The sequence below is a fragment of the Onychomys torridus genome, chromosome 5 (genome assembly GCF_903995425.1).
Source record: "Onychomys torridus chromosome 5, mOncTor1.1, whole genome shotgun sequence".
NCBI classification, from domain to species: Eukaryota; Metazoa; Chordata; class Mammalia; order Rodentia; family Cricetidae; genus Onychomys; species Onychomys torridus.
Genome location: NC_050447.1, coordinates 11958376 through 11972000, shown reverse-complemented (window position 1 = coordinate 11972000; position 13625 = coordinate 11958376). Strand labels below are relative to the sequence as shown.

General features: G+C 46.9%; 1 protein-coding gene across 1 annotated transcript; it reads left to right on the top strand.

Moving 5' to 3' along the window:
- The first annotated feature begins 8233 nt into the window (after positions 1-8233).
- On the top strand, positions 8234-13263 carry Calr (calreticulin). The gene is made up of 9 exons (XM_036188967.1): positions 8234-8448; positions 8801-8902; positions 9101-9304; positions 10284-10378; positions 10469-10678; positions 10761-10874; positions 11038-11181; positions 12334-12426; positions 12524-13263. Exons 1-9 carry the CDS (start codon positions 8358-8360, stop codon positions 12719-12721), a joined length of 1251 nt encoding a protein of 416 aa, XP_036044860.1. The 5' UTR covers positions 8234-8357; the 3' UTR covers positions 12722-13263.
- The last annotated feature ends 362 nt before the right edge of the window (positions 13264-13625 follow it).

Sequence of the window (13625 nt, the reverse complement as noted above, 5' to 3'; positions counted from 1 at the left end):
GCAGTGACCCAAGGTGTCTCAGGCCACACCTGGCTATGTTGAGCTAAGCTACCACTGTAGCATTGGTTCTTTGCTTGCTTTTGATTTTTGGCAGGGTCTCAATTTGTGTGTATGCATGTGTGAATGCAGGCACTTGCATACCATGCCACACATGTGGAGGACAGTGGACAACTTTTAGGATTCAATTAACTCCTTCTACCCTGAGGTATAATTTAGTTCCTCAGGCTTTTGCAACAAGACTTCTGCCCACCATGCCATCTTAGCAGCCCTAGCCTTGGTTCTGAACACAAAACATGGACACTGCTAAATAAATACTGCCTAAGCTGGGCGGTGGTGGTACGTGCCTTTAGTCCCAGAACTTGGAAAGCAGAGACAGGCGGATCTCTGTGAGTATGAGGCCAGCCTGGTCTCACAGTGAGTTCCAAGAAAGACAGGGCTACACTAAGAGACCTTGTCTTGAAAAACCAAAACCAAAATAAATAAATAATTAATTTTTAAAAAACTACTGCTTGAAATACCAAAACTTGCCAGGTGGCGGTGGTGGCACACACTTTTGATCCCAGCATTCTGGGAGGCAGAGGCAGGTGGATCTCTGTGAGTTACAGGCCAGCCTGGGCTATAGAGCGAGATCCAGGACAGGCTCTGAAGCTACACAGAGAAACCCTGTCTCAAAAAAGAAAGAAAGAAAGAAAGAAAGAAAGAAAGAAAGAAAGAAAGAAAGAAAGAAAGAAAGAGAAAGAAAGAAAGGAAGGAAGGAAGGAAGGAAGGAAGGAAGGAAGGAAGGAAGAAAGAAAGAAGACAAAACTTTCTCAAGTTAGAGACCATAATTTATGTTGTGTTTTCATTATGTGTTCAGAGTTTTCTGCTTTGGTAGAAACATCAGTGTCTTGGCATGTTAAACAGAGGCCTTTAAAAGTTTTAAAATTTTTAATTTTTATTATTTCAAATTAATTGTAGGTATGTGTATCTGCATGTGCACAAGAATGCAGGTGCCCAAGGAGGCCAGAGGCCTGGGATTCCTGGAGCTCCAGTTATAGTTATGGGTCCCTTTTCTACATTATGAATATGTATTACACTCATTGGTTAATAATACAGCTGATTGGCCTATAGCAAGGCAGGATAAAGTTAGGCAGGACAATCAAATTGAGGACTCAGATAAAGAAAGGCAGAGTCAGAGAGACGTGAGCCAGCTGCCCAAGAAATAAGATGCTAGAGGACAGGTAAAGCCATGAGCTATGTGGCAATAAATATCTAGATTAACAGAAATGGGTTAATTTAAATGTAAGAGCTAGTTAATAATAAGCCTGAGCTATTGGCGGAGACAATTGACAACAACTTTGAACCTTTTTCTGTCATTCTCCAGTGCATAGCAAATTAGTGTACCTTTGGTTATAATTGTGTTAGAAGTCTTGATTTTAAAAATTGCTCTTTGCCCTGACATTTATCCATGTACATATGAACACCTGATTTTTGACAAAAAAGCCAAAACTAAACAATGGAAAAAAGAAAGTATCTTCAACAACTGGTGTTGGCATAACTGGATGTCAATATGTAAAAGATTACAAAAAGATCCATATCTGTCACCATGCACAAAACTGAAGTCCAAGTGGATCAAAGACCTCAACATAAATCCTGTTACACTAAACTTAATAGAAGAGAAAATAGGAAGTACTCTTGAACGCACTGGCACCGGAAATCACTTCCTAAATATAACACCAACAGCACAGACACTGAGCACAACAATTAATAAATGGGACCTCTTGAAACTGAGAAGCTTTTGTAGGGCAAAAGACATGGTCAATAAGACAAAAAGACAGCCTACAGAATGGGAAAAGACCTTCATCAACCCCACATCTGACAGAGGATTGATCTCCACAGTATATAAAGAACTCAAGAAACTAGACATCAAAATACTGAACAATCCAATTAAAAAAATGGGCTAAAGAGCTAAACAGAGAATTCTCAAAAGAAGAATCACAAATGGCTGAAAGACATTTAAAGAAATGCTCAACATCCTTAGTCATCAGGGAAATGCAAATCAAAATGACTCTGAGATACCACCTTACACCTGTCAGAATGGCTATGATCAAAAACACTAATGACAGTCAGTGTTGGAGAGGATGTGGAGCAAAGGGAACACTCCTCCACTGTTGGTGGGATTACAAACTTGTACAACCACTGTGGAAGTCAGTATGGCAGTTTCTCAGAAAATTGGGAATCGAACTACCTCAAGACCCAGCCATACCACTCTTGGGCATATACCCAAGGAATGCTCAACCATACCACAAAGCTACATGCTCAACTATGTTCATAGCAGCATTATTTGTAATAGCCAAAACCTGGAAACAACCTAGATGCCCATCAACTGAAGAATGGATTAAGAAAATGTGGTACATATACACAATGGAATACTGCTCAGCAGAGAAAAACATTGACAGCATGAAATTTGCAGGCAAATGGATGGAACTAGAAAAAATCATCCTGAGTGAGGTAACCCAAACTCAGAAGGGCAAACATGCTATGTACTCACTCATAAGTGGATTCTAGATATAAAGCAAAGAACAATCAGACTGCAACCCACAGAACCATGGAGGCTATACATATGGCATGGGGGACCTTAGGATGACTGTGGCTTATAATAAGATTTGGTTTTACTCAATTACTGAGCAACACTCAGTGAAACATTTCACTATTAGGATAAGAATTTATACTGTATCAAGCTGATAATAGAAAAATAAATTAATTAATTTTTAAAAATTGCTCTTTGGGGGATGGATACATGGGTGAGAGAGTAAGATCATTGAATGCTCTTCCAGAGGGCCCAGGTTCAGTTCCCAGCACCCACATGGTGGCTCATAACCATCTGTATCTCCAGTTCTTGGGGATCTGGTGCCCTCAGAGGTAGGAAGAAATCCAGGGATATATAATTAGACCCTGTGCTCAGAGATGGAGTACATACTGACTGCTTTACAAGAGCTCTGAGAAACCTTCATTCACAATTACTTAGCATACAGTATCCACAAAGCTGTCAAAACCTCTTCATTTATGATTACCACAAGCTGTCAAAATCTCTTCATTCACAATTACCTAACATATAGTATCCACAAAACTGTCAAAGCCTTAGACAATCACCATGCCCATTTTTGTATACTTACATCCAACCATGATGGAGGCCCTTTGTGCTGAGCACAAAATGAAACTAAATTAAGGTTGATGACAAGAAAGTAGGTAAATGGGTAAGCCTCTGTGTAGCAGGCTTTCTTGGACCACCAGCCCCAAAATCATGATGCAGAGACTTATTAATTATGAAAGCTTGGCCTTAGCTAAGCCTTGTTTTTAATTATCTCATAACTTAAATTAACCCATTTCTCTTACATGCTGCCATGTGGGTCATGGCTTTTACCTCTCCTCCTGTATGTCCTGCTTCCTCTCCTCTGGTGTCTCCCCTGGGCTTAGATTCATCTCTTCTTTTCTCTCTGCCTGAAGTCCTGCCTAGCCTCTTCCTGCCTAGCTAGTGGCTATTCAGTTCTTTATTAAACCAATGAGAAGGCACCTTTGCAAAGACATCTTCACAGTGAACCAAAGTTTATTACACTACACCTCTGGAGCAGGCTTTCTTGAAACACCAGTCCCCAAATCATGAAATGGAGACTTATTCATTATGAATGCTCAGCCTTATTTTATGCTTGCCTCACTAGCTCTTTTAACTTAATTTAACCTGTTTCTCTTCATCTACGTTTTGCCTCAGGACTCTACCTTTCTTTCCTTCTGTATGTCCTACTTTTCTGCTTCCTCTGTGTCTGTCTATCAGTCTGGTGGCTGCCTGGCGAGCTGGCCCCAGGCAACTTCCTCTTTTTCTCCCTTGTCCCTCAAACCTAGATTCCTCTTCCTATATATTCTCTCTGCCCACCAGCCCTGACTGTCCCTACTCTGCCTAGCTACTGGCTATTACTAGGTAAAATAATACTAGCTATTCAGCTTTTATTAGACCAATCAGGTACCTTAGGCAGGCAAGGTAAAACAGCAACATATCTTTACCTAGCTAAACAAATACAGCATAAACAAAAGTAACACATCTAGGCCGGGCGGTGGTGGCACACGCCTGTAATCCCAGCACTCAGGAAGCAGAGGCAGGTGGATCTCTGTGAGTTAGGGCCAGCCTGGTCTCCAAAGCGAGTTCCAGGAAAGGCGCAAAGCTACACAGCAAAACCCTGTCTCTATCCGGTCCATTTGCATTTGGCAAGTTCAGAGAAAATGCTCCCTTATCTAGCTTATCTGGGTGAGTCCAAAGTTTTGTACCTAATTTACTTTCTATCATTACTAAGGAAAATTATAGCTATAACTATCTACTCTTCACCTCCATCAAAGACCTCAGAAGGGTGTAATATTATCTTAGTAAACAGGAAGTGCAGTACAGGCCACTTTCAAAACTGTAGAAATGACAGAGATATCTGGCTGCTTGGACAGTCACCCAAGATTCCTCTGCAATGTCGGGGTATCCATTTTCAGCCTACAGGCCTAGAATATCTGGTAGACTTTTCTGTGAAGCAGGAATTTTGAAGGGCTGTTCCAATCTGTCTTGACAAAGTTTGGCAGTCACTTTCCTTCGTGTCCTGAATGTCCAGTTTAGACAGTAACTGTCAATAGTTGAGGCAAGGACAGTTTCTTTTCTTTTTCTTTCTTTTGAGACAGGGTTTCTCAGTGTAGTTTTTGGTGCTTGCCCTGGATCTTGCTCTATAGACCAGGCTGGCCTCGAACTCACAGAGATCTGCCTGGCTCTGCCTCCCGAGTGTGCCACCACCACCGGGCCTGTATTTCTTAATGATACATTTTTTAAATGAGATGCATAAGTATAATACCCCAAACAAGAGTAGGAACACATACAGTATAACAAAAATAACTTTAAATTTGTATCAATGTAGGCAGATTATATACCACAATTCATATCAATGCAAAATATTGGAGGTTAAAAGTTGTCTTTTTAGGGGCTGGAATGATGGCTAAGAATCCTAACTGCTCTTCCAGAGGACATGTGTTCAAACCTAGAACCCACATGGCAGGTTACAACTATATGTTACTCCGAAATCTGATACCGTCACACAGACATACATGTAGGCAAAACACCCATGCATACAAAACAAATAATTTTTTAAAAGTTATCTTTTTATCCTATATTCCTATAACTCCTCTAAATGATGACAAACATCTATAACCCACTGAATGACCAAAAAACCTACCCCACTTCTTGGGAATGTGGGCGTTGTATTCTCTAGACTGCTTCCTGTTGTTTGTTAGTGATAATCTCTCCAGAAGACCCTGAGAAAATTGAGACAATGGCCAAGTTATAGGTAAACTAATTGTAACATTTATTGTCCAGTCTCAGAACTGTTCCCATGCAGAGGGATCATATGTACATCACCATCTTGTAGTTTTTCCTTGGTTTATTTCTTTATGTCTATAGTCAAGATATTCAGGGGTTCTCCCCTGATCAAACCTGATCTCTATTAACCTTGAAGGAATCTATGGCCTTTTGTTTCCTATGAAAACAAAAGCATAACCTCTCCCAAGTGCTAGGAATAAAGGCATATGTTACCACCACCCAGCTGGTAACAATAATTTAGGTGTGGATCATGCCTTGGACTTTTTTCCTAGTGTAGGAAAAGAACCCAGAACCTCATGCTTTTTAGGCAAGGACTCTGTCACTGTAGGACATCCCCAGTTCTAAGGTACTCTCATAAGCAATGTTCATCACCATTGTCTGAGCCTGGTTTTTTTTGTTGTTGTTTTTGTTTTGTTTGTTTGGTTTTGTTGTTGTTTTGTGGGGTTTTTTTTTTGTTTGTTTGTTTGGTTTTTTTGGTGTTTTTGAGACAGGGTTTCTCTGTGATTTTGGAGCCTGTCCTGGATCTCGATCTGTAGACCACGCTGGCCTCGAACTCAGAGATCCACCTGGCTCTGCCTCCTGAGTGCTGGGATTAAAGGCGTGCGCCACCACCGCCTGGCCTGTGTCTGAGCCTGTTACACGTCATTTTTAGTCCTCCCCCAATTCCAACCCTATAGTCAAGTCCCGTACTGAGGACTCATCACTTTCGGCCCCCTCTCTCCTCAGTTCAGAATAACTTCTTTGTCCCTAAGGCTTATGTTAGTTTTTTTCTTCTGTGACAGGGTCTCACCATGTAACCCTGGCTGACCTAGATCACTCTGTGTGGACCATCAGACTGGATTGGAATCCACAGAGATCCACCAGAGCCCCTGCCATCCCAGGGCTGGGATTAAAGGTCTGCTACAATACCTGGTTTTTCTTTAAAAAATATTAGTATAGTTTCTGTGTACTACAGCACATGTGTGGAGGTCAGAGGACAACTTTAAGGACTTGGTTCTTGCCTTCCACCTTACCTGAGGCAGGTTCTTATTCTTTTTTGCTGCTGGGTTGCATGCTAGCTGGTCTAGAACTTCTGAGTAATCCTTCTGTCTCTGCCTTCCATCCTGCTGTAGTAGTACTGGGTTTAGATGTACATTACCACATTCAACTTTTAACGACTTTTCATTTTATTTGTATAGGTGTTTTCCTGTATGTGTGTCTCTATACCATTTGCATGCTTCATGACCACAGAAGAGGGCTTCAGACCCTCTGGAACTGGAGTTACAGATGGTTGTGAGGCTTCCTGTGGGTGCTGGGAATGTGGGTGGGGTCATTTGGAAGAGTTTAACCACTAAGCCATCTCTTGAGCCCCCAGATCCAGTTTCTTATGTGGTTTCTAGGATTGATGTGCATTTGAGAGTAGTATGGGCTACACAGTGAGACTCTGTCAAAACTTCCAAGTAAGGATGTATCTCAGCCCCTAGAGGGCATGCACAAATCCCTGGGTTCCATTCCAAGCAACAGGTGTGTTAACCATAAAGCAGGAGGCTTCAAGCGTATGAGTCAGTGGCACAGGACAGGAGGGAGAGTCAATCACAGGTCTGTGAAGATCACTCTGAACTTCGGTATCCTCGAGAGGGACCTACACCAGCAATACTTAGTTTTGTACATTGCTTGGAGGATGGGGTGGAGCCTCAACTTCTTGACCTCAAGTGTCATTCACTGCTGAATTTTTCTCACTGAGAAGGAAGCACTCCATTTTGTAAGGATTCCCTGGGCCCAGTCCATAAACCGTCCCAGCGTTCCCATTTCCTCAGTTTAGAAACACCTCCCATCCCCCACTCCCCACAGGTGCGGCCCTTCCTCCTCCTAACAGCAGGCAGGGATCTGGCCACAGCCACATGACTTGAGCTAGAGGACTCAAGACCCAAGGGTCCTGCTTATCGGCCTAGGACTCTATCACCAGAGCCATCTGTGTCCTTTTTTTCTCCTAAACGGCACCCCTTGCCCTTTGCCCGTAGCCGTTTAATTGCAAAAGCCAAGTCGTTTGTGGGAGACCACAAAGGAGTGACCCCTCTCATTTCCCAGCTCAGAGTAAAAAAAAGATAACCGTACCTCTCACCCGAGGAAACACGCTTAGGGCCACACCTCTGAGACCTCTGTGTTTCCTGCCCTGAAACCGTGGATAGCCCTAAAGGTTTAAACGCACTTTTGCCAGATAGCTCAGGGTCACCCCTCTTGGCCTCTGTTATTTCAGAGAGGCAAAGCGACTTGCACCATGTCACACAGTCGTGGTCTGACAGGCTGCTACGGGACCGAAGGAGGGGAAAGCTGGCCCTTTCTAGCGGCCTGAACAGCCGTGACACTAGGATGCCGGGAAGCCCCAGGATACTGGCACTTGCCCTTATCCTGAACAGGAAAAGCGCTCCACCGGGTGGGCGTTCCCTAAGTGCGGGACAGACGGAAAGCGGCGAGGGGGCCTTCCTCCGTCCCTCTGTCCAGAGAGGGTGGCAAATGGGCGACGCTGAGCCGGGTCGTGGTCCCTCACGGTTAACACCTGGGCTGGCTGGCGCCGACTCTTTAAACCAGACCAAGGGAAGACAGGGACTCGCACCAGCAAGGGCGGGGCTGCCCGGAGGCCCGGTCACGTGACCCGCCGAGGGCCGGCGGCCCCCACCCCTCCAGGGGGCGTCCCCCACAACGCGTGGTCGACCCCCATTGGTCCACGGTGCGACCAATAGAAATCGGCCATCTGGGATCCCAGCGTTCCGAGCCACAGCCTAACCTGCTGAGCCGCCTCGGATGCAATGAGAAGGGGCCGCCGCGGGCCTAAACCAGTCAAAAGGACCGAGGGGCGGGCTCAGCGGTCGTGGCAGGTTGGTGTGAGAGGTGAGTGCATATAAGTCGGAGCCGCGGCGGCCGCGGCCGTCAGTACCGCAGAGCCGCTGCCTGACGCTCGTGTGGAAGGGCCCGTGCGCCGCCGCCCCCTCGGCCCGCCATGCTCCTCTCGGTGCCGCTCCTGCTCGGCCTCCTCGGCCTGGCCGCCGCAGAGCCTGCCGTCTATTTCAAAGAGCAGTTCTTGGACGGAGGTAAGGTCCTGGCCCGCTTCGAGGCCGCGTCAGCGACGGCTGGGCCCCGAGCCGTGGCTGCCTCGTCGCGTGTAAATGCAATTACGGCTCAGAGGGCCAACACGGTGGCCCCGGGGGGACCGGAGCCGCGGGCGGTTCCTGTCGTGCGTCCTTGGGGGACGTGGAAGGCACAGCGGTGCCCCGCGCCCGGAGTTAGGGTCCGTCCAAGGACCTGAAGCCGCTCGAGGTGTCAAGTTCGAGGTTGGGCTGGGAACCCCCTCCCCGCCCCCACCTGCTTGAGAGCCCTGGCAGACGTTGGGTATGGGGGCGGGGGTCGGCCGGCCAGCTGATCTGACTGCGCCCCCCCCACCAGATGACTGGACCAACCGCTGGGTCGAATCCAAACACAAGTCCGATTTTGGCAAATTTATCCTCAGTTCTGGCAAATTCTACGGGGACCAGGAGAAGGATAAAGGTAAGAGGCAGGCAGGGAGTGGGTGTTGAGATTCAGGGCGATTTCCTGGAGGAAGCTGTAGCCAGCACCCCGAGCTTGGGCTTTTCCCAGGAACCCGGGAGCCAAGGAAAGGTGGGGGGAGGAAGGGGAGGTCATCTGTGCCCTTCGAGGGCTAGGGCACTCGGGTCCCCCTGACGGCACACCCCCATCCCATCACAGGGCTGCAGACAAGTCAAGATGCCCGGTTTTACGCGCTGTCCGCTAGATTCGAACCCTTCAGCAACAAGGGCCAGACACTGGTGGTACAGTTCACGGTGAAGCATGAGCAGAATATCGACTGTGGGGGCGGTTATGTGAAGCTGTTTCCGGGTAGTTTGGACCAGAAGGACATGCACGGAGACTCGGAATACAACATCATGTTTGGTGAGGGGGGGCCCCAGCCAGTGCTGACCTCTGCCCATTGGATAGTGGGCACAGACTGAACTGTTCGTACTCAGAAAGCTGATCTTCACAACCAGGAAAGCACTTGGATGATGAAGATTTTGTCCTGAAGGGACAAAACCTTAAGGGTTTTACTATGTTAGTTGTCCCGGTTTATATTGTTCATTTGTATGATCATTTCTAGATGTTTCCTAATTTTAGAAATGAAGCCAGTTACCGAATCTAAGTCACTGGAAAACCTTTTGAGTGCGTGTGTGTATGTGTGTGTGAGCTTGCTAGTGTGAAGGTCAGAGGACAACTTCAGAAATCTCTTTTGTCATCTGGATTCTGGGATTGAATTCAGGTTGTCAGGCTTGGTGGGAAGCACCTGATTTACCTCTGAGCCACTTGCTGGCCCCAGAATGGTAATCTTCAGATTTGTCCTGAGTTTAAAATCGGGCCTTTGAGCCTGACATGGTAGCACATGCCTTTAATCCTAGTACTGGGTGCAGCCAAGGCAGGTGCATCTGTGTGGGTTCCGGGACAGTCAGATATGTAAAGAAAACCTGTCTCCAAAAAAAAAAAAAAAATCAGATCTTTATTCCTGGCTAGGTATAGTGGTGCACACATGTAATTCCAGCATTTAGACCACTGAAGACTGATGTAAATTAATTAATAGTTTAAGGCCAGCCTCGGTTATATATAACAGTATTCTTCCTCTGCCAGAAACAAAGTAGGGGCTGGAGAGATGATTCAGTGGATCCAGGGGACACAGGTTCAGCCCCCAGCACGCAGTTGGTAGCATCAGGACCTTTTCTCTTGTTGGGTGGCAGAGGATCCAGTGCCCACTTCTGACCTGCATGCTCCTGCACAGGCATGGTACAGATACAGAGGAAAGTTTAAAAAAACAAATGAAGTTAGGTCTTCGTGAGGAGGGATAGAGCCTGCCTTAGTAGGCAGCCTGCCTGTGCTTCTTACATAGGTCCGGACATCTGCGGTCCTGGCACCAAGAAGGTTCATGTCATCTTCAACTACAAGGGCAAGAATGTGCTGATCAACAAGGATATCCGGTGTAAGGTGTGCCTGGGGTAGTCATTTAAATGGCTGTCATGGGAGGCCCAGGTAGTAGCCTGTTGGGAGGGGCTGCTCACCACCTTCCCTCTTCAGGATGATGAATTCACACACCTGTACACGCTGATTGTGCGGCCAGACAACACCTATGAGGTGAAAATTGACAACAGCCAGGTGGAGTCAGGCTCCTTGGAGGATGATTGGGACTTTCTGCCACCCAAGAAGATAAAGGATCCTAATGCTGCCAAGCCAGAAGACTGGGACGAACGAGCCAAGATTGATGACCCCACAGATTCTAAACCTGAGGTTGGTGCTTAGACAGTGGCTCCACCCCCATCATAGAGTGGGGGACACCTGGGTTCACTCTGGTCTCCATGTGTACTCCTAGGACTGGGACAAGCCTGAGCACATCCCTGACCCTGATGCTAAGAAGCCTGAGGACTGGGATGAAGAGATGGATGGGGAGTGGGAACCACCAGTAATTCAGAATCCTGAGTACAAGGTAAGCTTGAGTGGTGGGTGTGGCTCACTGGTCGGAAGCTTGCCTGTGGCTGTAATTAAAATTGCACTGCAGAAACGAAAACAAGGTGGGCTTTGGGGGTCCCGGCAGGGTGATTTGTACTGAGGAGCATGTCCACCTCTACTCATTTGGTTCTCTTCTGCAGGGCGAGTGGAAGCCACGTCAGATTGACAACCCAGATTACAAGGGTACCTGGATACACCCAGAAATTGACAATCCTGAATACTCCCCGGATGCCAACATCTATGCCTATGATAATTTTGCTGTACTAGGCCTAGATCTCTGGCAGGTGAGGCACAGGAAAGACAAGGATTCCTGGGAAACCTCAAGATGAGGATGATACTGGTAGATCTGGAGGGAAGAACGGCACAGGCACCACCTCAAGGTTTCCAGACTCCCAAAACAGTACATTTTGGGAGGCATTTCCTGTTTTATCTCCTTTTTCTTCACAGCAGAAGAGAAAGTTAGGGGTTTTTTGGAAGTAGGGGTTGGGTTTCAAGACAGGGTTTCTCTGTGTAGCCCTAGCTGTCCTGGAACTCACTCTGGAGACCAGGGCTGACTTCAAACTCTGAGAGATCTGCCTCCCAAATGTTGGGATTGAAGGCATGTGCCACCAGCACCTGGTGAGAAAGTTGGTTTTATTCTTAATACATTTTTACTTACTTTGAATTTATGTGACTGCACATACGAAGGTCATGAAAACTCCTCATGTGTCTCCTGGGAATTAACTATGGCAGCAAGTGCCTTTATTTGGCCCCACTGAGCTACTTTGTACATGTGCAAAATCAGCTCAAATCGCCCTCATTAGAACTCTGACCACATAATGAAATAAAACTAAAAGAAAAACAAGAACAAAAAACATTGGTACTGAATTTTTACCATTGGTATGTTTTCTGTGCCCAGGACTATTCTTGGCATGTGTTAGGTTGGTACCTGAAAAAGTGAGTCCCCAGTGTAACTGTTTTTACAGAGGAAGGAGTTGTGTGAAAAGTGAAGTCCGTAGCACAGATCACTAGGGCAGAGGTCTCAGTCCTGAAAGCACAGCTTTTGAACTGAAGTATTCCCTGTGTCACACACACACACACACTTTTTTTTTTTTTTTTTTTTTAAGATTTTTGAGGCAGGCTGGTCTTCATATATCTCCTCAGCTGTCTTGGAATTTACCTTGTAGCCCAATCTGGCCTGGAATTCTTTCCTCCTTGCCTTCCCACTTCACCAACAACCCCTTCCCCCTTTTTTTGGGTGAGGGGGAACGACAGAGTTTCACTATGTAAATTGGCAGGCTTGGTACTCCATAAGTAGTCTGGCCTCTGCCTCCTTAGTGCTAGGATTAAAGGCATGTCCAACCACACTTACTGCCCCACAGGGTGGAAATAGAGCCCTGTTCAGAGCCAGGGCTGTCAGAAGTCACTGCTGACGAGCTCTTTCCATCCTTCCCCAGGTCAAGTCCGGCACAATCTTTGACAATTTTCTCATCACCAATGATGAGGCCTATGCAGAGGAGTTTGGCAATGAGACATGGGGTGTCACCAAGGTGAGCCAGGGTTCTTGTCTTACTGGGGGTCAGCTGGAGGGCCTGACAGGCAGGTGAGAGCCAGGTACTACTAACCCGGTGTTGTCTGTCCCCACAGGCTTCTGAGAAGCAGATGAAGGACAAGCAGGATGAGGAGCAGAGGCTGAAGGAGGAAGAAGAGGACAAGAAGCGTAAAGAGGAGGAAGAGGCTGAGGACAGAGAGGAGGAAGATGACAGAGATGAAGATGACGAAGATGAGGATGAGAAGGAGGAAGAGGAGGAGGATGCCACTGGCCAGGCCAAGGATGAGCTGTAGGAGGCCATGCCACCTGCCTCCAGGGCTGGACTGAGGCCTGAACACCCCGCTGCAGAGCTGGCTGCTCCCAATAATGTCTCTATGAGACTCAGGAACTTTGCATTTTTTCCAGGCAGGTTCAGATCTGGGGTGGATTCTGATTCTGTTCCCCCCTCCCCGCCCCCCATTTTTTTTACTGGTGTTTGTCTTAATTTTCCTTCAGCCCTCACCTCCTGGCTTCTCATTTGAATCAACATCTTTTCCTTGTGTCCCTTTATCTCTCAACCCGTGGTCACTACCCTCCAACTCCAGGAACAGGGATGTGGAGGAAAAGTCCTAGGCTTGATACTTCAATCTGCTCTCCTTCCTGGATCTCAGAGGAGGGCAGGAGAAAGGGGGGTGTTCCTCCCACCCCCAGCACTGAGGAAGAATGGGGGTCTTCTCATCCCCTTTCTCCCTTGCCCCCAGGACTGGGCCACTTGTGGGCAGCCAGTTCTGCACAGCTCACACTGAGAGTGTAAGAACTAAAACAAAATTTCTATTAAATTAAGTTTTGTGTCTTCCCTGCGGTGTCTCCTTCTCTGGGAGGATGTACGTCAGGGAATCAAAAGTGGTCTTTCGGGTGCTGGTGGCTCATGTTTGAGCCCCACAGAATGACATGCTGTATACATCTGTATCCTGTGATTTCAAGCGGGAGAGCGGCTGTCAGGTTGATGCCTGGACTCCCTATAGTAAGTCCCTTGTCCTGGCAACAAACGTGATGGACAGACTGACTGCTGGCTAGAGCTTAGTGACTATTGGAGCAGATACATGAACCTTAATCCTAACAGTCCATTGGTCTGCTTTCTGAAACTATTACATAGGATAGTTGTGCAATTTCAAATCTCACATCAGTGGGGTGAATGCTGGTAGCTCATTTTATAGT

Coding starts and splice junctions, on each gene's coding strand:
- Calr (XM_036188967.1), top strand. CDS start 8,358: ATGCTCCTCTCGGTGCCGCTCCTGCTCGGCCTCCTCGGCCTGGCCGCC. Junction 8,449..8,800: donor AGAGCAGTTCTTGGACGGAG/GTAAGGTCCTGG, acceptor CCCCCCCACCAG/ATGACTGGACCAACCGCTGG. Junction 8,903..9,100: donor GGACCAGGAGAAGGATAAAG/GTAAGAGGCAGG, acceptor ATCCCATCACAG/GGCTGCAGACAAGTCAAGAT.